The 25,926-nt window shown below is 47.5% G+C and overlaps 2 protein-coding genes across 5 annotated transcripts; both read right to left on the bottom strand.

The window, feature by feature from the left end:
- Nucleotides 1-1,002: 1,002 nt before the first annotated feature.
- fkbp15b (FKBP prolyl isomerase family member 15b) lies at nt 1,003-11,617 on the bottom strand. Of its 3 annotated transcripts, XM_084690657.1 has the most exons (29): nt 11,416-11,616; nt 9,816-9,919; nt 9,644-9,722; nt 9,467-9,536; nt 9,280-9,354; nt 9,087-9,185; nt 8,563-8,712; nt 8,378-8,446; nt 8,107-8,250; nt 7,863-8,005; nt 7,503-7,551; nt 7,285-7,404; nt 7,113-7,197; nt 6,882-6,988; nt 6,458-6,545; nt 6,255-6,364; nt 6,073-6,165; nt 5,900-5,994; nt 5,699-5,801; nt 4,745-4,916; nt 4,502-4,638; nt 4,240-4,395; nt 3,935-4,087; nt 3,541-3,633; nt 3,277-3,387; nt 3,063-3,170; nt 2,157-2,893; nt 1,856-1,964; nt 1,003-1,635 (listed from the first exon to the last, which is right to left on the bottom strand). In XM_084690657.1, the coding sequence occupies exons 1-29, from the start codon at nt 11,463-11,465 to the stop codon at nt 1,555-1,557; spliced, it is 3,690 nt and encodes a 1,229-aa protein (XP_084546783.1). In that variant the 5' UTR covers nt 11,466-11,616; the 3' UTR covers nt 1,003-1,554. The 3 variants fall into 3 exon arrangements, with proteins under 3 accessions (XP_084546783.1, XP_084546785.1, XP_084546784.1); XM_084690659.1 differs by lacking the exon at nt 1,856-1,964 and having other exon boundaries at nt 11,416-11,617; XM_084690658.1 differs by lacking the exon at nt 3,541-3,633 and having other exon boundaries at nt 11,416-11,617.
- Nucleotides 11,618-12,913: 1,296 nt separating this feature from the next.
- Nucleotides 12,914-16,096, bottom strand: fgf17 (fibroblast growth factor 17). 2 transcript variants are annotated; one of them, XM_084690669.1, is made up of 5 exons: nt 15,561-16,096; nt 15,443-15,479; nt 14,961-15,138; nt 14,260-14,366; nt 12,914-13,484 (listed from the first exon to the last, which is right to left on the bottom strand). In XM_084690669.1, the coding sequence occupies exons 1-5, from the start codon at nt 15,611-15,613 to the stop codon at nt 13,194-13,196; spliced, it is 666 nt and encodes a 221-aa protein (XP_084546795.1). In that variant the 5' UTR covers nt 15,614-16,096; the 3' UTR covers nt 12,914-13,193. The 2 variants fall into 2 exon arrangements, with proteins under 2 accessions (XP_084546795.1, XP_084546796.1); XM_084690670.1 differs by having other exon boundaries at nt 14,961-15,105; nt 15,561-16,095.
- Nucleotides 16,097-25,926: the final 9,830 nt, after the last annotated feature.

Genomic DNA, 25,926 nt, shown 5'->3' with positions numbered 1-25,926 from the left:
GTTTGTGAGGCTGCGTCCCTCTCCTATGAGCCATTGGGACTTGTGGGACAACCAGACTGTTCTCAGGTACTTGCCTCTGCGAATATGTGATCGAATTTAAAATTTGACGACAGCCTTCCTGGAATCAAACCTTTAACCTTGTGTTTACAAGACAACTTCCCTCTCCTATTAGCCATTGGGACTGTTAAGATAAGTTCACTGCTCTTGTGTATTTCACGTAATGGGGAAAGCACTTATAGAGGAAAAACTTTTTGAGGAAGGTCACTCGCGGGGAGTTGAACCTGGGCCTACAATTTACATGGCACATGCTCTTAACCAGTGAGCTACCATGCCTCCAAATGTCTTAACAACATTGACAATACATCTTTCAAGGGAAGTGTGCTGTTCTTAAGGATATAGGTTCTTTCTACACAAAGGTAAAGCCATTGAGACTGGTGGGATATTCTCATTGGTCTTGGGTAGTCACCTGTGCGAAGCTGTGACAGATTTTAAAATTTGACAGCAGCCTGCCTGGAACAAACCATCAACCTCTTGTTTATGAGACAGCATCCCTCTTCTCTGAGCCATTGAGACTGTTAGGATATGGTTGCCTATCACGTTCATTGTAAGGATGCACCGATACAATTTTTTTAAGGACAGAGTACAAGTACCAATATATTTTTTCTGGTACTCGCCGATAACGATACATTTATTATTATTTTTCTTTTCGGTGATGTGGCAGTTTTCCAAGCACAACACCGTGAGACTAATGAATGTAGGACAGCTTCTTTATTATTACTCAAATGAAAAAAAAGTATTATTTTTATGTGCTTATCACAAATGTTCACATCACATGAGGTATCGGTCTTTGGTATCGGGGGTATTTTTACGAGTAATTGAGCTAGGTATTGGGCCCAATACTGATACTGGTATTAGTGCATCCCTAGTTCATTGTTTACAAATGTATTAGTCAGTGATGTGAACAAGCTATAGAATATAGGAAACATTTTATGAATCTGAGAATCACAGAATGAACATAATTTATTTTCATGAATGAACATTGGTTAGCAAAAATTTGTAAAATGTATGTTCTCAAAGCAGCAAACATTAGCAACACACAACCTAATATCATTGATACACAACATGAAAAATATTTAATCATTTAAGTTAAATTAACATTCTTGCTACAGTAGCTCTTTAACATAATTTGAGTTATTTTAAGGCTATAAATCACAGGAATTGACCATTTAGGAGATGAAATAGTTTCCATTGCAAAAGGCTTGCTTTCAAGACCTCAAGATTCCAAAAGGTTTTGTCCAGGCTACTGCACTTGTTCCACCCTGCGTTGTTCCGCCCTACCCACCACAACACACCCATTTCTAAGAGCAGCTTTGAAAGCAGTCAATCGGGCGATCGCTCTCTCTCCCAGGTCGATGAAGCAGTACCCTTGTCTGTCTGAGTGTGTTCACCCTGTGCCCTTAGAGAAATGGTATTCTATGAAGAGCATAGTCGCAAGAGGGGGGGGCGGGGGTGTCCTTAAGACGAGTAAGACTTCTTCTCTCCACCCACTGGTGCTCAGCCAAGCCAGTCCAGGTCATCCTCTTCATCCTCTTCATCACCAAACAGTGGGGCTGGAGGAGGACGACCCTTCAAGCTCTGTGGGCAAAGAGACCGAAGTGAACCTCAAGCAGCTTCCAGGTCGTAACATCCCAAAAGCATTGTCACAGATGGCGTGCGTAACAGCCATGTCAACAGTAGGCTGTGTGGCAGACAGACTCAACTGACAAAACAGGGGGGGGGGGGGGGTGAGTGAGACGGCGTGCTGTGTTCTGAGAGCCCGGGGGCCCACGGCGGCTCCACGGGCCCTTCTCCTCACCAGCTCATCCTCCTCCTCATCCTCAGTGGGGGGTGGTGGGGGTTTGGTGGGGGCAGTGCTCGGGAAAAATGTCTCCTCTCCATTTTCCTCCCCTACTCCCTCAGTCAGACTGAGAGAATAGCACAGCACATGAGTGGAAGGACATAGGCAGAGAGAGAGTGAGAGAGAGACATAGGAAGGCGAGGACAGACAGATGGCAAAGAGAAAGAGAGGATTCGCAGGGGTTCATGCATATTAGCAAGGGACAACAGACTTATTACAGACATGGATTCGACCCCCATGGTGTCCGTTGGGGACTCACCTCGTGACTTTGTCTGGACTGTCCAGCTGAGGGTTGGGTGGAGGGGGGGGCTGTGTTGGAGGACCTTTAAGGATGGGCATGGCCAGCGGGTCCCCTAGAGGATCTTCAATGCTCACACTGGGGGTTTTGGCTTCCTGGCTGGCTACATCTCCCTCAGACCGGGCTGGATGTTCTCCCTCAGAAGGTAGATTTTCCGGAGACTTCTTGCCGGCTGACTCGGGACCCTGCGTTGTATCCTCCGTCTGTGGTTTTGAAGAGGGTGCTGGAGAAGGATGAGGCTCCTCTTCCGGTTCCGGCTGGATCTCAGGCACCTGCACCTTCTCCGCTCGTGGCTCTGATTGGCTGCGCGTCTGGGGCTCCGCCGCTATTGGCTCCTGTGCGTGTGGCGCCGCCTCCTGCCGGACGGCGTTCTGCAGACCCGAGGCTTCCCCTCGTTCCTCTGGTGCTTCGCTCCTCTGCGCCGCCTCAGGCTCGCTCCTCTGCTCCTTCTCTTCTGCTTCCTGCTCCTTCTTCCCGTTCATGACGGGTGGTGGTCTCTCCTCGTCGTCACGCCTCACATCCTCGTCACATCCCTCCTCCGCTCCCTCCTTCTCTCCCTCCTTCTCTCCCTCCTTCTCTCCCTCCTTCTCTACCTCCTTCTCACCCTCCTCCGCTCCCTCCTTCTCTCCCTGTTCTTCTGCTTCATTCGGGTGAGATGAGGACCTTTCTGTGCTATTCAGCAGCTCCAGGGTCACATTCTGTAAACAATTCAACGTTTGTTCTCAATGAACCTCCATGTCAAGTAGATAGATCTCTTCATAAAAGATACACGTTTAGCGCTGCTTTATTAACCTCGATATATTTAAATGCAGCTATTACGAAGCACGACAGGCGAATGCAGACGGCTCCAGGGAGGCCGTGTTCTACCTTGATGGTGTTGACAATCACCCCCAGCACAGAGCTGCCCGTGTAGCTCTCACTCAGGTTAAACTCCCCCCGCAGGGAGTGGAAAACGCCGTTCATCACACGCTTCACCTGCGCACGCACGCACAAACGTTAGCCAGCTTCACTTGATCAGTGACATTCTGAAATATGTCAGGTCAAATGTGTCAGTGTGTGTGTGTGTGTGTGAATGACATACCTCTCCAGCTGTATCTGCTTGGCCCTGCTCCGCCAGCCTCCTCTCCAGCGCGGCCTCTCTCTCCTCCGCGTTCCGTCTCCCCGCCGCCGACCGCTCCTCCAATGCCGCGTACTGAGAGACACGACCACAAAGCGAGTGAGTGAGGAGAAGTGTGTGTGTGTGCGCGCGCCTGTCACACTTAAGTGCCGTTTGTGCATTCCTCGCAAAGTAAAGCAGCCGAAAATAGGACACGCGTGAAGTGTGTCGATGGAAAGCCGTGCGCACCTTCAGCCGGAGGGCCTGCAGCTCCTCGCTCTGCCCCTGCTGCTGCAGGGAGTTCTGCTCCCCTGAAGCTCTCACCTGCTTCATGGCTGTGAACTGTAGGGAGAAGAACGAGCCAATCAGGGATCCCCCCACCACTAATCGACCAATCAACAGCGCCAGACGTAACCACCCGGCCTCGCTCTCACGCGCAACGTCACGTGGTTTCAGGACCACCGACGACGACGACGACGACTCCGCCTCGACCCGCCTCCGCATGCGAGCAACGTCATACGGCGTTAGCCAATCTCTTCAAAGCAGAAGCGCTGCGCGTTGGTGTGTGTGTGTGTGTGTGTGTGTGGGGGGGGGGGGGTCCTATGAGGAGGTGTCAGGGGTGTGGTGGGCGGGGCTGCCGCACCTTGTCCTGCAGCTGGGCCAGCCGGAGGTCCAAGGCGTCTCTCTGCTCCGTCAGCTCGGCCAGGTCGCGGGCATGCTGCTCCTGTGCTGAGGCCAGCGCCCGCTCGCTCTTGCCCCGCCACTCCTCCTCCAGCTCAGCCTGCAGCTGGTTCAGCTGGAACACGCAAAAAGAGCCCATGTTATTAAAACAACATTACAAAAAAAAAATATCTTATATAATTAATTACATGTCATTCATTTTCTACAGCTGCGAGGGTGCACGTTTCGCCTCAGGGATCAATCCAGTCTCTGTCTGTCAGTGCCTACCTGCTCAGAGGCGGCCTGGTCCGTGCTGGTCCTGGCCTTGCGCAGCTGGGCCCTCAGGGAGTCCATCTCCTGCTGGCTGCTCCTCCTCAGCTCCTCCAGCTCCTCGTCACACCTCTGCCTCTCCGCCTGCCACTTCCTCTTCCTGTCCGACAGCGTCTGGGGAGAGGAAGGCGGCACGCCATTGGTTGCTGCCGGCCCTTTTGGCCTCATTATTGGGCAGTGTCCAAGCCACACCCCCACACTAAGGCAGGGGTCCACTCACTCTTTCCAGACTTTCTTTGTCTGTTTTCAGGTCCTGGACCTCCTCGTCAATGTTGTTCATCTTGAGCTCCATCTCTCGACGCTTCTGTTTCTCTGTGCGGTACTGGGCCTGGGCTCGCTCCGCGGCCTCCTTCAGCTCTGAACACACACACACACATGACTCTCCCTCGCTGCTCCTACTGGGTAACCCTCTCACATGTCCCGCATACATATTTCCGTCACGTGCGGTCAGGAGGTTCCAAACCTTCCAGCTGGCTCTCCAGGGAGGAGATCCGCGCGCAGTTCGCCTCGCCGTCCACCAGGGCGGCGGCAAGCTTGCTCTGCAGCTCGGACGCCCTCTGCTGGTGGGAGGTGGCTTCCAGCTGCAGCTGGGCCACGCGTGCTGTAGACGTGGCCAGCTCTTCGGTCAGGTGGACCTGAGAGAGAGAGACACACAGACAGAGAGAGAGAGACACACACAGACAGAGAGAGAGAGAGAGACACACACAGACAGAGAGAGAGAGAGAGAGAGAGAGACACACAGACAGAGAGAGAGAGAGAGAGAGAGACAGAGAGAGAGAGAGAGAGGGGGGGGGAGAGACAGAGAGAGAGACACTGAGGTAAGAGTCTGCCAAACGTCTACAGACTGGCCAGACAGAGAGAGAGACAGTTACACTTTGATGCTGAAGGGCTGTCTGCATGTGATGAAGTGCGTGGGTTACATGGAGTTAAGCAGCAAGACCCTGTGGGAGGAACAGACGGATGGCTGACAAAAGAAGAAGAGAAACCAAACCAAAAGTCAGTGAAGCAAAGAGCTGGTGACAGTGGTGGTGGGAGGGGGTGGCAAGGGGGTGGTGCTAGAGAGCGAACAGGCTCACCTGGCCCGCGCTCAGGTCCTGAGGCAGTGCATGCTGGGAAGAGAAAGCAGTCACTACTAAAAAAGGTCCTCGGGCCACCAGATACAGCCAGCACAATCAGCCAGCAGCCATTTAGTCAGAGGCCAAGGCGGTTAATACCAGCAGACAGAGAGCGCGCTGGGCGCGTTCAAGGTCACTTATACCAAACCGGGGACCGGTTTGTGTCCGAGCAACTGCACCAGAACCAGACTGCGAGAGAACTGGGACGGGCGCGCCTGAAGGGGAATCCGCTCTCGACGGGAACGTCCGAAAAGCTTGTCAATACCACAGGGAGGGAAAGCACCGGTGGGCTTTGGGATTACCTTGTCCTGCTCGGCCTGTAGGACACGGGCCTGGTTGTGCTCACTGGAGCTCTTCAGGGAGTCGTTCCTCTGCTCCATCAGCAGGTTGCTCTGCTCCATGTACCTGGACGACAGCGGAAGGTTCCGTCACACGCCTTGACGCACGGTCACAGGGTCGGGGGGAGAGGCTGAGTTCAGGGGGCAGGGGGGGGGGGGGCTCACCTCTGGTTTTGGTTGATCAGCTCGCCGATCTTCTTGTTCTGCTCCTCCACGCGGGAGCTCTTCTCAAACACCTCCGTCTTCAGACACTCGTTCTCCTGCGGAGTCAGAGGAACGTCAAAGACCTAGAACCCGGGATGACGGAGAAAAGGGAGGGGGGAGGAGGGATAAGGCACCTGGATGATTCTCTGGATGTTGTGCATGATCATGGAGGTCTCCATGGACATGTTGGGCAGAGGGTGTCCTCCGTGCTTCTGAAGACTGTCCATCTGTCCAGACAAGAGGGAAGGCCAGCTTAAATAAACGACGCTCTTTCTGAAAAGCGCTGAAACCTCCACCTTGCCACATTCACGCTGACCTTGGAAGCCAACTGGTCCACTTTGTCTGCCACTTTCCCCACAGCCAATCGGATTTCCGTGTTGTGCTGCCGAGCCTCAGTCATCAAAAAGGAAGTGACGTCACCAGTGCCTGGCAACCCCATTCCCCAACAAAAAAAGATGAATACTAACAATCGACATTTTATCATTTGCAGTGATGTTTGCTATAATACAGTAGCGTCACCCATAAATGGCACCGTCTGTGCGGGGTACATCTGTCCCATTGGCTGGAGTTGGGAGGGCGCCACAGACGTCTGGGCGTAGGCGTAAGGCTGAAATAAACAAAACGGCGGCTGCTTTAGAAACCCGTTACGCAACACACATGCGGGGGTCGTTCTGTCGCTTTAAGGCAGTGGTTCTCAACCCTGGTCCTCAGGTACCCCCTGTACTGCATGTCTTAGATGTTTCCCTGCTCCAACACACCTGATTCAAATAAATGGCTCGTTATCTAGCTCTGTAGAAGCCTGCTAACGACCATGCATTTGAATCAGGTGTGTTGGAGCAGGGAAACATCTCAAACATGCAGGACAGGGAGTACTTGGGGAGCAGGGCTGAGAACCACTGCTCTCAGGAACCGTTTCCCAAGCGGCTCGGCATGTTCTCCCCACCTGAAAGGCGTGGGCGGAGCCCGGCATCACAGCCTGGGGAGCGGCCGTCGTCATGGCGACGGGGACCAAGGCAGAGTGCTGGTGGGGCGCGTGCGGGTGAGAGAGCGCTGTGGAGAGACAGCCACACACCATCAGGAAACCGTCGGAAAACAGAGATCCACCTCCCGGAAGGGAGGTCGGGAGCGACAACGCCAGCGGGGGGGGGGGCGGGGCTTGCGTGTGGAAGCCCACCTTGAGCCGAGGCGTGGGGGGCCGTGCTGATCTGGACGGGGGAGGGGGTGGACAGGCGCTCCTTCGCCCTGGAAACACTGGGGTCCTGGAGGGAGGGGACGACACGGGCATTCGACCGGGGAACGTCTCAAACATCTGGCTTGCAAGGTCTACGCGTGTGACTGGCTCTCACCTCCATCTCCGAGTCGCTGGAGTCTGGCTGGGAGGCCGTGGCCCCCGTCAGGAAGGGCAACATGGGCTGGCCCATCTTGGCCATGCGGGAGATGAGCTTGGCTTTGGTGGCATCAGGGTTCTGGAGCCAGGAGCAGACAGGGCAGAGCATACATCAGCCAGTTACACCCTCTGCAGGACGCAGACACTTTAGGAGGAATGAGTGGAAAATACACTCACTGTCGGCTGCTCACTGAGTGAGTTGGATTTTGAACGCAGTGGTGGTTCCCTGAGAGAGAGAGAGAGAGAGAGAGAGATACAGAGAGAGAGAGAGAGATACAGAGAGAGAGAGAGAGAGAGAGAGAGAGAGAGATACAGAGAGAGATACAGAGAGAGATACAGAGAGAGAGAGAGAGAGATACAGAGAGAGAGAGAGATACAGAGAGAGAGAGATACAGAGAGAGAGAGATACAGAGAGAGAGAGAGAGAGAGACTCAGGATGTCAACAACAACAGAAAGCCATTAGGTGTCATTCTGACGACAACAAGGAGGATGTGTTTGGAGTGTTGCTGTGGAGAGCCTGTCCTGAATGCCCCCTACCCGGGTCTTCCAGGGCCTGTGGGTGGGGGGTCGGGGCCCAGGTTCTCCACACTGGGGGCAGGAGAGGGGGCGGGGGAGGGGGCAGCAGAGTCCCTGGAGCCTGCGCTGGCACGGTCCGACCCACTGTCCCTGGCCAGCTTCACCTGGGGGCCGCACACGGGCAGAGAGGGAGGACACTTACACAGTCGTGTTCACCACAAGAAATGGGACACACTCCGTGTGATTGGACGTGGCTGGGTTTTACCCGACGAAGCTCCGCCTCAAAGATCAGCGTGCTGTCTGCCGGGATGCGATTGGCTACTCCTTGGGAGCCATAGCCCAGACTCGGCGGGATCACCATGAGACGGCGGCCCGATTTCCTCATTCCCAGCATGCCTTCCTCCCAGCCCTGGCACACAGAAGCGGAGAGCAGTGATGTGAAAAATGTCTCAGAACAGGGCGCTTCCGCTGCTCTCCCTCGGCAGGTCATAAGGTGACTCAATTTCCCATCACGCCTCTGGACCAAGACGACTCACCTTGATGACTTTGCCGGCTCCAAGCTTCAGCCGTAACAGTTTGTCTTTGTTCAGGTTGGAGTCGAACATCTGAAAACAACGTTTAACAAGAACCGTTACGCAAACGTCTACGTGTCCGACGACACAAGGAGGTAAAACAACATGGCGGCGACCTCCCAACGATGAATCCAGCCTCGGTGCCTAACCTGTCCGACGGTGTGGTTCTGCAGGAGCCAGCCTGTGTATGCCACCTCCAGAGAGTCCCCGTTCTCCACCTCCTGGCCTTCCCCCAGACACAGGTCCTGCCCCACCACCACATCCAGGGAGGGGGCACTGTTCACTTTGGCTAAACACACCTTCAACAACCAAAAAGACATGCAGACAGTCAGAGACCCCCCCACAACCTTGGATTAAGGATCCATGTAGTTCTGTACATACAGTTTTAAGTCTGTAGAAAAACAGTGCATGAACGTATATGAACGAGGGGGGTCAGATGGCTGAGCGGTTAGGGAGTCGGGCTATTAATCAGAAGGTTGTCGGTTCCAATCCCGACCGTGCCAAATGACGTTGTGTCCTTGGGCAAGGCACTTCACCCTACTTGCCTCGGGGAGAATGTCCCTGTACTTGCTGTAAGTCGCTCTGGATAAGAGTCTGCTAAATGACTAAATGTATGTAAATCACGATATAAAAAGAAAGCTCGACGCCACTTCTGCTGATGATCGATCCTCACCTCTTTGCAGAAGTCCGTGGCCGCCTTCTCGCTCTCGAACATCAGGGACCAGTTCTGGCGCTGGTCGTCGTAAAAAGTGCAGTAGTTGCTCGGCTGCACCTGTGGGAGACGGCAGGAGGGGTGAGGCTGTGGGCAAGGAGCCGTCCGGTCCATCCAAGGGGCTGGCTCTGCACGGTTGAAACGCCCAACTCACCGTGAAGACGAACCCGACGTGAATCTTGGCTGCCGTGACTTGTTTCTGTTGACTCGCGTACAGCAAGAGCTTGTACTGAAAACCAGAAAAGACGACCAGCTCGTGTCATGCAACTGAGGGCAAAGCCGAGACGCTCAACCGATCGACGGCATTGTAGAAATAAAGTTCTCTAAGTTTGAGTTTCAACCTCTTTTGTTGTGTGGTTGCCCAGAACAGCAGCTCCCAACTTCCCTTGCTTTGCGTACTGTCCATTGAGACTGGGAAAAGACGGATAGGAGATGAATGAAACCCCTTCACGCAGCACAATGTATTTTTGTGTTGTATGCAGGATAAGCGTACTTACTAGCTGATAGAAGATACTCACTATTTAAAAGCATGAGTGGCTGTGGCTTGTAACACTGCAGGGGCTCCCGGTGGGGGGGAGGGCTTCTGGCCGGGCGGACCTGAAAAACAGAAGGCAAAAGACGCACACATTTACAGTCTCACGCCAAACATAACTCTCAACCCTTTTTTCATCATTTCTGATCTCCCCTTACCTGGATTGGATGTTTTCCTGGGCTGTTTGGGGGCAGTGTACTGGAAGGATTCATTGCCCTGACTGGCTGCTTGGTCCAATCCAAACAGAGAGGCTAATTTGGCCCTGGAAAAGGACAAAGTATGTGAGGGAATTGACCTGGAGTCCCTAATGGTGAAGGGAAATCAAATCTACACGACCACGTCAATGAATCAGAGAGGCATACTACTGCAAGTTCCAAAGGGAAGTGACGAGAAACAGACCAGTAAACGACTTAGGGTACCGCTTGAAATCTAGGCTGGCTTACTGCGACTGACTGGAGCGTTGAAGAACATGGCAGAAAGAACAAAGCTAGCATTTAGTGCACTTTGCACACCCACACAGCACAAGTGCCACAGCCACACACAAGAGAAAAAGCTGCCTGTATGAGCCACTTTCATCTTGCAGAGTTCAAGGTTTTCCGAATGCTAAGGAAGCGACACCGAACCGGGCGGTGACCCTAGCTACGGTGTGTTCAAAAGTCAAACAGCTTGTTTCTCAGGAACCTCAACAGTGCTCAGTCCTTTCTGAACAGCTCCCAACCACGACGCGGTTGTTTTGCACCGCCTTGCACATTCAAACTGGGGAGACTAAAACCACATCTTGCGGGTCCATACTGACCCCTGAATCTCCCTCCACAGATACTCATTGTCCCTGAGGGCTGTCATGCTGAAGCTTCTGGATGCCCTGTCTGGAGGTGAGGTAGGGTGCAGTAGAGGAACCTGGCAAAACGTAGACAGACGCAAAAGCCAAACAGGCTTGCACAATGCACTCCGATGTTAAAGCTCTAAAAGACGGCCTCTGCTCTCTCTCTCTCCAATGCCTTGGTCTTCAGTGCGGTCGCACCTTCATGGGAGATATGACACCACCACACTGGAAGAGTTGTGGTGGTGCTGCTGCCTACTGTACAGCCTTCAGTCCTGAGTGAGCAGAATGGAGCTGGGTTGAGCAGCCCTCGCCCTACACCCCTAACTAGCAGCATGTGAAAGGAATTAGGGACCACAGTGCTGCTGCCCCCCCCCCCTCACCACCACTTAGTTCCACCCATCCTTTCAGCCCTCCTGTACGTGACTCATTTTTCTTTCCTTCCAAATCATATTAGGGCCATTACACCTCGAGTTCGCAGAAAACGTTAGGAAAGCCATCACAACACTGCTGCCAATCAACTTCGTTACTGAACATCACAGTAAAAAAAAAAAAAAAAAACATTAACACAATAAGGACCCACCCTGTGACTAAATGGACCAAAGCCAACAAAATAGTACAAAAAAGTTAATTTACGTAGAAACAACTCATTTGTAAAACTTCCAAGAATTTCCTCAGCTACCTACGAGCTAATAGCTACAGTAGCTATGCTGCATTGCACTTCATACAAATTAAGATACAGAGGCATACGACCTGATCATAGGCGTACCTGCGTCTCAGGTTACACCTAATTTACAAAGCCTAAAGCAAGTTACTTTAAAGTTTAAAAGTGCTCTATACAATGTAGGTTTGCTGATTAGCTGTCTTTGTACTGATTGGCTAACGTTAGCACGCTAGGAGGACTGGCTAACTTACGATCTGGAAAAGGAACAACTCACCCTCCAGTAGGCGACAAAAAATCTCCATCCTCATCGTCAGCTGCAAACATTTCTTCGCGATGTGTAGAGTTTCGTTTCCACTGTTATAAGGCAAAAATGTGTCTGTGTAACAATGGTAAGACAGTGGCTTTCCTTTTGAAAACACTAGCCAAAGGCTCGAACTGTGTATTACTCTTCCTGTTTCTCGTGAACTCAGCTGACGTATCACCTGATCCTTTGCGTTCGAAGGCAACAGATTTATCCGCTGTCTTCTCTTTACTTTCTGACAACGGATCTGGAGTCAGCTTATCCGACTCAAATAAACTTGAAGCCATATAAAAGTGAACTCAGATCGGCACAATAGTCTGAAGTATCGTTGCAGTACGCAGAAAATACCACTAGAGTGAACTGTAATGTCAGTTTTGAAGCCCTTATTATCTCAACGTTGCACTACCTACAGTTTTTACTTGTCTGAACAGTTGTGCTGGTTTAAAGAATATACCGTGTAACTTTAAGATCATGTATTTGTCAATTATAAATTGCTGTTCAAAGTGTATTGTGTTAATACAGTCGCCTGCATCATATATTTAAAACACTCAAGAAAAGGATAATACTTATCTAATGACTATCTCACTGTAAACATGTTTGATTGGGAATGAGACATAAGATCCCCAACAAAAGACTGTGTAAGAATCACTTATGGTTTGGGCGAAGAGCTCTCTAACTGTGACAAATAGTTTACCCATAAAAAAATTGTCATCATGCTTAAAATAGATCTCATCTGTATAGTGTAAACAAGACCACATTTCTTGTTAATAATGATAAGTCAACCTAATACTCACGACTCACTTCTTTGCCAAGTTCATTATAAGTGATAATCTCACCATTTCTACAAACCATTCCCTTGATCAAGTGGTTGAAGACCTGATATCCTTTTGATCTGTCAAAATGATATCCCACCAAACCATGCAATACCTAATTGGATGTAATATGGTATGGTGCCGTCATTTGCTCTTGTGTGACAGTACAGTACATCCCAGTCATAACGAAAGGGTGGTGAGGTTTGTTTATTAGAGTATTTTCAGCTAGTTTGATTGGTGTTAATGTGAGTAAGACCTTTTCCATAATCATTCGAAATAAGGGCTTAATGTCGTTGCATGGTTACACAACCACGTCGAGAGTAATATAAGTCTGTCAGCATGTCTTTTCGAGGGATTTAATATAGCAATTAAGGTCTTGGTTTAACTCAAATATTTCACCAAATATGTCCTTCTCGACAGTCATTACCATCATGTCTACATATTTACGTAATCTGTCTGGTGGTTGGGCACCTTAATCAGCATTTACTTGGATGTCACTTCATTTACTTGTATGTCACTTCCTTTACTTGTATGTCACTTCCTTTACATTTCCAAGGAGAGTTTCCTAACTTAGAAATACTAATTTAGCACTGGTACCGAGAAAGCCGTCAGCTGAGACGCAATCTAAAGCTAAAAGTTGCATTTGTCACGCTGAAATGTTGTGCCAACCAAGCAGAGCATGTTTATTAATGTACCCACCATACCTTATGTTCTTCCAATGATATCCTCCAATCATACAGCTAACACACACAGACTTATTAAATATATACATCCATCTTCTTTACTCTCTTACAGTATTTACATGTCATCATTTTACAGTGATATTACATACAATGTTTTTGGCATTTTAAGTATCTTTACCTATTAAAAATATACAAAAATAGAATCGCATCTTTTTCTTCTTATTTCTAAATAATATGAGTCCACGTCTGTTCAGTGTTAGGTAGGAGTCTGTGATTTCCTGTTCCGTTTCGCTCGCCTGGTCGGCGGAAAACGGATGAACTCAAAATGTTTGGTTTGGTCCATGTTGGGAAAGGGCAATGGGCCCTTGTGTAGCCTCTTGATGAAATGAACCTCTCTCTGGTTCTCTCTTGTCTTAGAAGCTTTGATGGGCCTCCCTTTCCTGGTGAAAGCCACATACCAACCCTCATACTTGGCATTCTGGAAGGCGGTGTAATTGTTCTCCAGAACAATTTCAGTAAAGATACAATCCCTGCTTCTTCCATTGGGCTGTTGAGAGAATGAGGCAAAAATGTTTTATCTGAGGATACAAAGGCAGTGACATCGTACTATTGTTAACACTATCATGACTTGCACTAGGAATGATCATGCTAAGAAATGGAATACCAACTTAAATATAGGCTCAATATAGGCCCATGCAACAAGGGTAGGACAAACTATGTCTTATCATAATGTTGGCTCCATTAACAGTAGGAAATAAAAAAGTTATATCTGAGCCTTTTCATGTACTCTAAAAGTCAAGGAAAATATTAGCCAATCATTCCTCACAAACCAGAATCTAATGTCTAACAGACAGGAAGTGCACAACAGCTACACCCTTGATCTGAGATTTCATCTTCTATTGAGATGTGTAACCAGACCCCAGTCTTTCAACACCATCAAAACATGATGAAAGATGGATCCATTGCTTCTCATGGCAGGCCGACAACACTGAATACATCTTTTCCATTTCCATTCAGGAAGTGGACGGTTGACTTCTGACCATCCACTATGTGGGATGGAGAATTCCCTCTATCCCTTGTGATAGTCCACTGTGCTTGGAGCTATAGAGCTGTATCACTGACCCTTGCTATAGCCCTTCCCACGGCTCTACAAGTATCACATCAACGTAAATTTCACAGTTTTGATTTCAATGAGGATTGAGCAGAAGTATCAGCAACCAATCAGCGCATGTTATTCTCCTAGGCTACATTTAACAGTATAATGATTTACCTACTGGAAAAATAAATTTCACTTAACCAGAATGACTTAAGTTGGATCATACCTTTCCAACTAGTTTACCCTTCCGGTTCATGCAGAGGTAACGACCACTCTCTGCCCCTTTGATCCGCACACGACTACCAAAGGTGTCAGTCTCCACAAAGAGACGTGCTGCAAAACACACAAACACACAATATGAAAACAGCAATTGGTGGGGTAAAAAATCCTGTTTAAAGTCAATTCAAAGCATCGTTGACCCTTGATACTAAATGGGCATATATGTTTTCTACAACATAGAACCATTTACTTGTAAAAACTGAGTTTTTCTGTCAACTAAGATGTTTCACGTTTCAGACAATCAACGATAAATCAACATTTACATTTATCAACGATAACAACATGCTGCTGTGACGAGTGTCATCATTAACCTAAAAGAAAACAGTAATTGAAAGAATACACATTTCCCTATTGAATTGTCTTATCGGTTCAATGATTGACCTCCTCTGGTTAATTAGGGTCAGTGCTTACATTAAGAATGTGTATTGAGCAAAGGACAAAAGCCCAGACGAGGGTTTGGATACAGCAGTGTAGTCCACGTAGTCCTAATCTAAATTAACATATAGGCCTGAAAACATTACGCAGTGGGTGGATGTTTAGAGATGGGCCTTGACCGCGATTTTTTCTACGGTCCTTAATCAAAACCTGGGAAAGGCAATGTAGATGTATCACGGCGAGACAGTCTGAACGTCACAGGCACGAACTTACCGTAAGTATTGCCATCTTCAGCATTGGCGGTGACCCTCTTGCCCTGAATCTGAACGTGCTTCCCGCTGGTTCGGCTGTATAGTTGGTAAATCCTGACTTGTCGCCGGCTTAACTGGTCCGTCACTGCGCCCTGCTCCCTCACATACTGGTTAAAATTAGGAGACGGGTGATTCTCCCCCTTTTTATGTAAAGGGAAAAATAAAATCACATATATTTTCCTCTAACCTGTTTTTTCTAGAATAAACTAACAGAGTGGCATATAGCGTCAAAACAAGAATGACTGTGCGCACGGCGGACATAGATTTAGGCCTAATTGCATTACTATTGCAAGCTATTTTGGGAACATTAGTCTACACTACACATTAGTCTAAACCAAATATTGTATGACAAATTAAGACGACCAAAAAGTATGGTAGGCCTATGGCTATTGTTATTTAGTGCATCAACTATTCATTTTGACAGGCTACCTGTTCAAGTTTTACCTGGGCATGGCAGCACAGCACGAAGAAATGAAAAGATCTGTGAAATAACAATAAAACACATTAACATCAACATTGGTATTTTCACATTGCTCAGTTCAATCAAATGGACCACACTTACATGTAAACGCAGCGCTGATTTATTCCATACATTATAGCCCACCGGTATATCATCTAATACCAAAGAGCTCGTCTAACAGCCAGTGATAACCTACTCCAATAAGAAACTATAATCCAATGTTTCACGATTTCAAGCACGTCCCCTTGACCTGTCCACTTCAAGACCCTTAGCAGTCTATTCCATGTGCACACCAATCTTCAAATGAGAGAACACTCTGAAGTAATTCCCTGAAGAAAACACCTCAGTGACCAGATACATCATACTAAGTAAATAAGTACATCGACTCGGTGTCCCCTTGTAAATATCCAAATACGAACACAAAAATCCATCATTTGTTTCCTTTATAGTAGTCAGTTGAGAAATCCAGACGGTGAGCTCTCAATATAAAAGGTTATGTGCTTATTCCAGGTTTGAAAAGCCCTCGTTCTCACTGTGCGTCTTGGCCCCGCGCTGGGCAGTGGTTAAATGTTGAAAGGCAGGTCCCTCCCATGCGCAGGGAGGCTGAATTGTTGTATTGTGGGTGGGCAGAGCACAGCGGGCAAATAAATTGGGGCTAAATGCAAGGGCGGTAAATTGTATGTAATGTATGTAATAAGCAATTTAATTTAATGGAATACCAGGTCCAAAAGGAAAGTGACCGCGTAATTTACGCGTTAAGTTTATCGATGCTAAGTGACTTTATTGTTGAAAGAAATAGCAATTTAATGTAAAATACATATTGGGTAAGGTCATTAGGAATTAAGATCACCAACACTTTGGTATTTTATTATTATTATCATTTTTTTAAAGCACTCTCCCACCCCCCCCAACCCCCTCCCCCCTCCCTCCATTCTTATTTTCTCTCAATACTCACCTGGTTAAGCGACGTTTACCTCTGCCTCTGCCACCAGCGTTGAGCACTGTATTTAAAAGTGAGAAGGGTAATGTTACTTGAGACATGACAATAAGGTGTTAAATACTCCATTGCTTGGTCCCCTTCAATCTTATGGCGCAGTTAACTGCTCGCACATTCAGTTCATGTGGTCGCCTAAAACAAATCATTTGAACAATAGGCTTTTTCATCACGAAGCAGATGTGAGATTACATGCAATCAACATCGCACTACTGAATGTAACAGGATACCCATTTCCCATAGCCATTCAATGGGCTTTCAATATCCTATGTATCCCAGTTCCTTGTTGATGAGCTTTTTGTCTTTGCTAGATGAATAGATGATTACCTTGATGACCTTAATCATCATTTCAGTCAAACATATTTAGTCCTACATATTAATTATAGAGTTAACACGTGAGATGTAGAGCTTTAATGCTCAAGTACAGATAGCAAACTGAAATACCTTTATACATAGTTTAGTAAATTCTAACAAAACAATAGTCTTAACATTTTTTTAAACACAATAGAGTCTAACTGAGCTCCCAGTAAACAGTTCTTCTCCATACTACTCCTGGCTCCTGTCAGCTGGTCAAGCTGTAAAACACAGCAGCTACCCATCTCTGTTTACTGCTCTGCAAGGGCTTGTGGCCACTGACAGACATCATGGCAATTTGATTCCACTTGTTAATGTCACTTCTTAAAAGCTGTCGGTTCCTCCATCAATCATGTCGCCCAAGCTGTCCCTGGCAAAATTTGACAACAAACAATGTTTGCTTTAGAAAATAAACAAAATAACAAATCAACTAAAGGTTTTGCTGAAGTGACGCATGCATGATTCTACAGTATAGATATGCTTGACACTTTTGCATGAACTACAGAAAGCCTGTATGCGATGGTCGCATATCTGTACAAAAATAAACTTCTTGGTGTATGCAGGAGCAGACATCCCATCAGATGGAAAATGTATTGCTACTTAAAGAATGTGTGTCAACTATGTTGATATATGATCCAGACTTCAATGTGGCCTGTGTGCTCAATTTGAATTCAACCTTAAAAGCAAGCCATTCATATCAAGCCATTAAAACTTGTTGCATGGCTTCACTCTTTTATCTGAGATGTTTTGCAAAGATTAAACCACATTTCCAATAAATCACTGATCAAATGCTGCTCTGCTATAAAAACATGTTTATATCATTCAATTCAATTCATCATCAATCATGGAGATAGGTTGAGTGTTATTATAAAGGTGCACTGCTTTGAACTTGGTCTCAGTGGGGGTGTTCCAGGGAGTGTTCCATACAGTAACATGGAGACACGGCTGTGTGATGTCTGTTTGCTTGTGCCCATACTCCAATTATAGGAGCTAACTAGAAGAAATGTTGGGGGTGGATGTGTGTGTGTGTGTGGGAGGGGGGGGGGGCAGCTCAGGGGAGAGAGAGTGTTTGCAGGAGCTAGCCTCATCACTGTGGAATTCACAGATCTCCAGCAGCCTGCATTGGGTGTCAGCAATATTTTTTGGGGAGTGGGGATGTACAAAGAAGAAAAAAAAAAGATGTGGCCTCACGAAATGCCGCTTGTCTGGCCCCCTTCTAGCCTCCCCCCACCTCCCCTCTCCCCCCCATCCACCCTCCAACCCCCCACTTCAGTTTACAAAGTGACGGTGAGATCTGAAGACTTGTAACCTGATCTTATTTATTCGTGTCTCCACGGGCTTTACTGGAGATGGAAATAACCCGACGTTCACTGAAAAGCAGACACCTCCAGCACCCACAGAAAAGTACCATGTTTTTCCTGCTCCAAAAAAACACCAACACCTCTTTGAATGTTGGAGAGAGAGAGAGAGGGAGAGAGAGAGGGGGACTGGTGGACTGGTGACTCTGCAGAAAGACTGAACAGGTGTACAAGATGTTTACCCCAAAGCTTGTTGCTGATCAAACATGGGGGCAATAGACCACAGTACCACAAGAAGCGAGTTTCCTTCATAAATAGATTCATGAAAGACAGCTCCAGGCAGGCAAAAACATTACCAGAAGCACTTCCAGAGTTATACTTGGTACAAATGATAATTGTCATCTTTTTATGAACTTGTTGTGTTGTATAGACATGAAGGTCTCTTGCGGAAAAGCTCACCGAAAATGTATTACATACTGTTATACGAACAGGGTGGATTCACTGTTGTACTTAACAACTCCTGCCTCAGAATGGTGGTGTCCTGTCTGTGTTTCAGTGTGTCTGCTGGGCCAGAGATACTGTACCTCCAGGAACAAGTGAAAGGACGATTGGGGGTCCCTCGACAGCTTCAACCACATCGTAAAAAATCTTCTGCCATAAAGAGCAACTGGCCACTCTTTTCTGACCCTGCGAAAATAGAAGCAAAGAGAAACTCACGGAAAGTGGGTGGTCCTCTTTATGAATGATAAAAGTCGGTTTCAGAGGATGCGCTTGGACAATCTCCCCGGGGTGCCCATTGGGGCTCCAGGACAGCAGTGCAGTTCCTCCGCTGACGCCCACACAAACCCCCTCGGTCAGGTCACTCATCAGCGCCTGTGAATGTGCAGTTCCAAGCCTGCAGAAAAATAGTCAGCACATCCTCATCAATTCTATGCTTCATAGGCAATTAGAATGGATACATATTTAGAATAAATAAGTCCTGCATGAATTGTCAACATAAAATAGGCCTGTATTCTTAAAAATGACTAAATGAAAACATGTGGTCTCAAAATGTACAGAACTGCAATAATTAGAGACTCGTGACCCTTAGGTATACCCCTACCATTTGCAAGCTGACCATTTGAGCTTGCCAAGTTTGACACAGCTGACACAGGCAATAAATTTGGAACTAGTTTCCCAACCCCCTTTATCTGAAATGAGGCATAGTCTACACACACACACACACACACAATGTCCCTGGAAGTATGAGAAGGACCACGCATTTTGTCATATCTGAAATTCACCGCATATTTCTGTAATCCCATGTCATGCGTAGCATTACATCAGACAGGTGAAGGACCAGACGGCTGAACGCAGGTCTGAGACCTCGAGGATGCTCCGACAGGTGAAACCCGAGTTGTTGAGCCGCGATTAACACTCGTTGGTCGCAGACAGGCCCGTGACCGCTTCATCCGACAAGGCCAGGAAGCCTAGTAACATGTCAGGCTTCAAAACTAATAAAGTGACTCAGACCACAGCAATTCACAGACGAGCAATGAAAATAGCCGAACGCTGTCCAGCTCGGGCGGACGGGACCAGACAGCCCTGTCGAGGGGCGACGCAGCATCTGTGTTATTTTTAAGGAGCAAAATGTCCCCCCGGGTCATGAACATGCTCAAGACACACGTGGTGAGACACAAGGTCACGCCGAAGCCAGGTCACTCTCTGAGGAGTGTCGCTGTTGTAGACGTGTGTGACATTGATCCTCGGTCACGAAGAGACACGGACAGACAGAATAGGGAAATGCGATCAAAACGAGGGATAACAGATCCCACTCGTGGCATTGCAAAGAGTTTAACTCTGAATGATAACAGATGATCCAAAAATATGTGCAGATAATAAATTGGCTATCATCATTAAGATGACTCGAGGCAATGAAGGGAGACCAAAGGAAAACGAGCGTGTCATCTGTAATGAATCATTCGAACATCTTTGTTCACAGCAGACAGCGGACTCCGCACGCCTCCGCATGCAAACAGTCAAAGGAGAGACGGGAGCATAAAAAGCATGTCAACAATGTGACCTCTGAACATCGGCAGACGGAAAAACAACATTCATTAGAAATTAGTTCTGCATCCAGTACCGTGTGACCTCTTAGCCCCCCAGGACACGTTAGGCCGGTTACATTTGACTGGTTTGGGATTTCAAGGACTCACTGGTAGCCATTTTCAAGATTTATTCTGTCATCAGTTGACAGCAAGACTTCAGACATATGTCACTGATGTCACTGGGCCTGGTAGTCAAAACAAGAAGAACCCCTTGTGGAATCCTCTGAGGGGGGAATCCTTTTTAAATAGATGTCTTTTTATATCTCTGACTGAGGAAGGTTGGCATACTTCATGATTTGGCCGTGTAATGTAAAATATGTCAAATTCTTAGACAACCACCCCCCTGTCATTCATTTCAAGTAACATACCAAGATATGTTTTTCTTTGATGGTCCATAACCATGGCTAAACTTCTAGTACTCGATGGCACCTGGTCAAATGTTTTTTGTCTGCGGTTTTAACATGTATCCTTGGTAATCAATTGATCCATTTAAGATGAAAGATCTGGAATGAAAAAGGTGGAAATTGGCAGAGCCTCAATGCCTCTGAGCCCAGGAGCTGTGTGATGAATACATTTCGAGACTTCCAAATCAAATTTGCATCTTCACTTCTGACAAAATAATTTGTGAACTTGTTGATACATTCCAAAACAGCCAGGGCCAAATAGCATGGGGCAAGTGCTTAATATTCCACCTCTGAATGCACTTTAACAAGTTGTCAGTCAGCCTGCATTGTATACATGTAAATGTTTCAAAAATGATGTAAACATTTGCCAATAAACACAAAATTGTTAAAGAATGAACAAAAATTATTAGGAGCCACTTGAACAGATTTTCATGGGACCCTTTTTCAGCACGTAGCTGAAATGTATTTATGTGTGTATATGCAACGATATTTGAAAAAGGAGACATCATGTGTATCACAGTTTGAAACATGTTATGATTCTCAAAACAAATTTGAATGTACATGTACAGGCCAAACACAAAGGATCCCTGGTTAGCATTTTTCCATCTGCTAGTTCCCCCCATGCAGCCTGAGCAGTGAGTGGCATACTATGCGATGGTGGGCCAGCTGGTGTGTTGGAGGGCTCGCTGACTGGGTCTGGAGCAGCTGTCTGCTCTCCCCTCCCCTTCCTCCTCTGATCTCTGCTCTGCAGTTCACACCTGATCACCAACGACTGCACTTCACAGAGGAATTTTCCATTTTCTATTTTCTCTCACCCTGGGCCCACCCCCACCGGCAAGACAAGTGGTGCCCTGCAACTCTCTGACCGGCCACGCTGACACCCAAACCAGGCTGTGACACAACAACTCGCCTGGTATTTCAGTCACACTTCCATGACTCAGTTGCCACGGGAGGAGAAGGCTGTTCCCTGGTTTTGTGACACTGTAAACTATAACGAAGCTGCATGCGTCAAAGTCTATTCCTTCAATGATGTGTAATTTCCCCATAGCAGATGCTTTAACTTCAGACGCAATTTGAGGGTGTGACACAGACCTTTTACACGGCAACCAAAAGTGTCTGTCTGTCTGTCTGTCTGTCTGTGAGATTGCCTTGGCTCAGCCATGATAGGTCAGCCACGACAGGTCAGCCATGCTGTCTCTTACCTGGCGGTGACCTCCAGGAGGGCTGGCGTTGACCCCTGTCAATCTCTCCTCACATCTCTGCTCGCTCAGGTCGGTGTTCCTCTCAAAGGGCTCTTCACATCCAATCTGCCACTGCATCTGTGAGTTCAGGGCTTCCTGCCTGCCTGGCCTGGCCACAGTGGTGTTGTGGACGAGTGCCCACAGCCTCTCAGGCTGCCATCAGTCACATATTTCACAGACATCATGACAACGTCAAACAAGGGCTCGTGACACATGGCCTCTGCAGGAGAGGTGAAGGCCCCTTTAAGGAACTCGTGGTTTATCGAGATCAACGTCGCGTTTTGGGAAAACGCTTCAAACATATGTGCATCGTGTTTCATGGCGAAATGTACAGTTATCCCTTGCCGTCGTGTTTTTAATCACACCGAAGCACCCGAGACCAACTGCGCTGACAGGTAGAGGAAATTGGATTATGGCAGCTTTTTCAAGTCGGGGGGGGGGGGGGGGTTAAAAATTCTTCAGATGACCTGTTGCTTAGAAAAACAAGCCACAGTGGGCAGTGCAAATCAATAGGGTCCAACTCCATTGACAATGCCACACTAAAGTAATGGAAGTAATTGGCTTACCTTTGATGCAAGGGGAGGGTCAGAGGGGTCACGGAAGGAGCAGCGTAACAGGACACTTCCAAAGACAGCACTTAAACTCTTAAGGAAAACACAAGTGCAGCTCCTGTTTCCACTCACCTGCACGGCCAAGCGCTGAGCCTTCTCTCTCCCAGCAAGTCGCTACAGGATTTCCCCAGTTGGCTGCGAACACAGGGGTGGCTTTCACATAGAAAACAGCATCACAAAACCATTCATGAATCATAGCGGGCCCTACACTGGCTCGAACAAGACACTTTAGACGACTCGGAGAGAACGTTATCGCCTTCAGAGAGGCAATTTGGCTGATATCAGGTGTTTGGCGTACTCTGGATGAGTGGTTGTGGACTTGCAGTGAGAAACCTTTGTGAATGAAAATGGCATCGTTGCCTTAGACCCGTGAGGAGAAACAACCACATACATTCATTTGTCATTTCAAACGTCTTTGACATTTTGTTGACACATATTTGACTTTTGAACACCATCAATGAGGTGTCGTTTCTCCACGGAGGCTCGTAGAACATCTGCCAGACATATTACGCCACACGCGGTGTTTGAGGGAACCATTTTTCACGTTGACCACGAGAATGTCAAACAGAAAGGTCTACGGCAGACCATGTGACAGCGAGCCACCCAGTCCTGTTGTGGGTGTAGCACGCAGAGAAGGTGCAGGCAGAGGGCATTGAGAGGTACCTCCCTCTAAAGGTGCTGGAGTTCAGATGGGAGATACGAACGGATGTAGGGCCAGTCAACAGCCCGGGATGAGGCCCGAGATTTGGAACATGGCTATGGTAACATGTCAGTTCTGATAGCTCCCGACATTCCAGAGAAAATGTCTCTCTCCTTCACCACTCCCTCTGTAACCCCCCCCCCCTCTCTCTCTCTCTCTCTCTCTGGCTGTGGCTGTCAGGTTGAGCTGCAGACAGAGGGGTCCACAGCAGGGGGAAACTCTGCCTGTCTATCACAGGGCCCCCCATAGTTCCCAGTGTACCCTGTCACACTCCAATTAAAACAGAAGCTGCTCCGAGGGGCACCATCTTTAGGCTGGCTGGCTGCAGACAGGGCTCTGACCCGCCCCAGTCATGTTTGTCTTTGCACCAGCGATCTCTTTGACACATTTTCGCTGAAGATCTATGACGGATTGTTTCTCTGGGCCGTCACAGTGGCATTTAGTATTGTCTATTTTTTTACTGAAAAGAAAGAAGAAGAAAAAAAACGTACTTTCAGAGCTGCAGTTCTTAGCAGAGACCAGAATTTGTTGGAAAGTCACGTACTTTGTATTAATAGGATGATGACTATGAATGCTTTGTGTTGTGTGTGCACCAACATCATGCTTACAACAATTTCTGCTTTGGTAGCCAAACTACCACAAACGCCAAACCCTTTGTGTTTATAGGCAAGAGAGTGTTATGAACAATGAGTGCTGTGGGTGTAACAGGGAAATCACCCCCGCCAGCCCCAGTAGCTGTGATCGTGTAGCAGACAGACAGCTCTAAAAGTCGACCGTGTTTATACTGACTGGATAATGTCAATGGGAGGATGTGAAGGTAGATCAGACTACCATCATAGAACTTCAGATGATTCAATACATTTTGAAGCACCTCTGGCTCTGAAGAAAAGAGGATTTGAAGAATCATGACTAAAATGCTAAAGATCCAGTGCTAGATATTTGACTACTATTTTCGAATGCACACATGACAACAATTGTCAAAGTCAGGAAAAGAGAACAGGAGGGGGGGGGGGGGTGGGGGGGTGGAGGGGGAAGCAAAAATGTGTTCAAATCCCCATACATAGTGCACACACCCTTTTCCACAAATTCCAACAAAGGAGGAAGCCACCGATGAATGACATCCTGTGAGGTACTGTATCCCTCACCCCAACCTCCCACCACAAATTCTGACTGCCTCAATACACAAGTGCACCTGAACCGTGAAAGGAAGGTGAAAATTAAGTCTACTTTGGGGTATTAAAAAAAAACCCTGGCTTATCTCCCGGCTGGAACCATGCCCTCCCCTATCTGACCACAGGACCCAGGGAGCTGACCTGAATAGGAAACAGCATGGCCTTTTACAAAGACCTGTTAGAAACAATTAGTCCTGACCGCCGGGTTTGATTTGTCGGGCTAATTGCCGGTTCAGGCTGAGAGAGTGTGTGAGGTGGTTGGGAAGCCTTGTGGCAGAGGGGACCCTGGGGGTGTGCAATGTTCACACAATAGCTGCCTTGATTTCACATTCAGGTTCTACAGAGGAGGTGTGCTCAAAAGATTTAATCCCGCATTCAGACCTGACAAGAAAAGTCATTCATATTGAAAGGTGGCAAAACACTGTTTCAGGTGTGCTCCCCTCCCTGTGTTCCCCTCAACATCTTCCTTCGTGTCACAAGAAAAGAAAAAACTATTAACCTAAATTATAGTGTTATTATTTTTATTTTTTTGCTTGCTTATACGACAGGAATTTTTGCCTTCCATTCCCTTCCAACAAGCCCAGGGAAACCTGATCCTGGTAGGGAGCACCTCTGAGTAGTGCTAAGGCTTGCATTTTACCCAGGACAATTTGACCAGGATACCATTCCTGACTCCCACTATATGTGAGTGATGAGTGGCTGACACAAAAAACAGCAGGCCATGTAAAAGGATGAGACTGTGCTGCTGCAGGATTAGAGGAGGTGCCTCATCCATGAAGGTTTTAGCCCCGTGCTTTCACCTCCCAACACGGCTGATGTTTCACTCCCCCCAACCCCCCCCGCCCCACACTGAAGAAGTCAAGTCTTCACATACCAAGAACCCCCCCCCCCCCCCCTCCTCTAAAATATCACCTGCTTTCTGCTCCTTTAATCACGTCAATAGGCATTCCTTCATGCACTTTACAACAGTCTCTCATGTACAGGTAAAAGGGAAAGAATTTCGGAACAAAAGTGAAGCAATCCATGCAAGCCGCAACTGACATCATGTCCCTGTGAGCATGTATGGGGCAAGAACGTTTCAATATAAATTCCAGCATGCAATAGAAGGATTAGGGGACTTTAGTGATGAACCAGGCAATGTCAGAATCAGAATGATTCCATGGCTCTATGTGCTACTCTCTAGTTTTTGCTGGTCTCTCTCAATATACATTGCATATACATTTGCTCTCTCTCAATATACATTGCAATAACTATAGTTTATGATAATGGTCAGGAAGTTACCTCTGAGTAACTTTGCCGACAAGAACAATCTTTTTAGTAATTCTAGGTCAATTCTCATATGTTATTTTAACCAAATATTATTCTTTAGCTCATGAATATGAGTCTTTTCTACCAATTTGACATGATGGTTTGCCATATGCCCTCTGCATCCTCTGGCAAGCTACATTCACATTCATAAGGGAAAATCTTCACCCTGACTTTCTCCATCACCCTGCTCCGTTGAGAAGGTCACTTCAAAGGAGTGACTGAGTCACAGGGGCAATAGAGGCCTGGGGACTGACAAATGCACAAGTTGTAAAACTTAACAAGGTGTGAATGCCCTCTGG

This window comes from Hypomesus nipponensis, chromosome 24, assembly GCF_054491055.1.
Source record: "Hypomesus nipponensis isolate SF chromosome 24, ASM5449105v1, whole genome shotgun sequence".
NCBI classification, from domain to species: domain Eukaryota; kingdom Metazoa; phylum Chordata; class Actinopteri; order Osmeriformes; family Osmeridae; genus Hypomesus; species Hypomesus nipponensis.
Note: the sequence above shows the minus strand (reverse complement) of the source record. Positions and strands in the feature narration are given on the sequence as shown.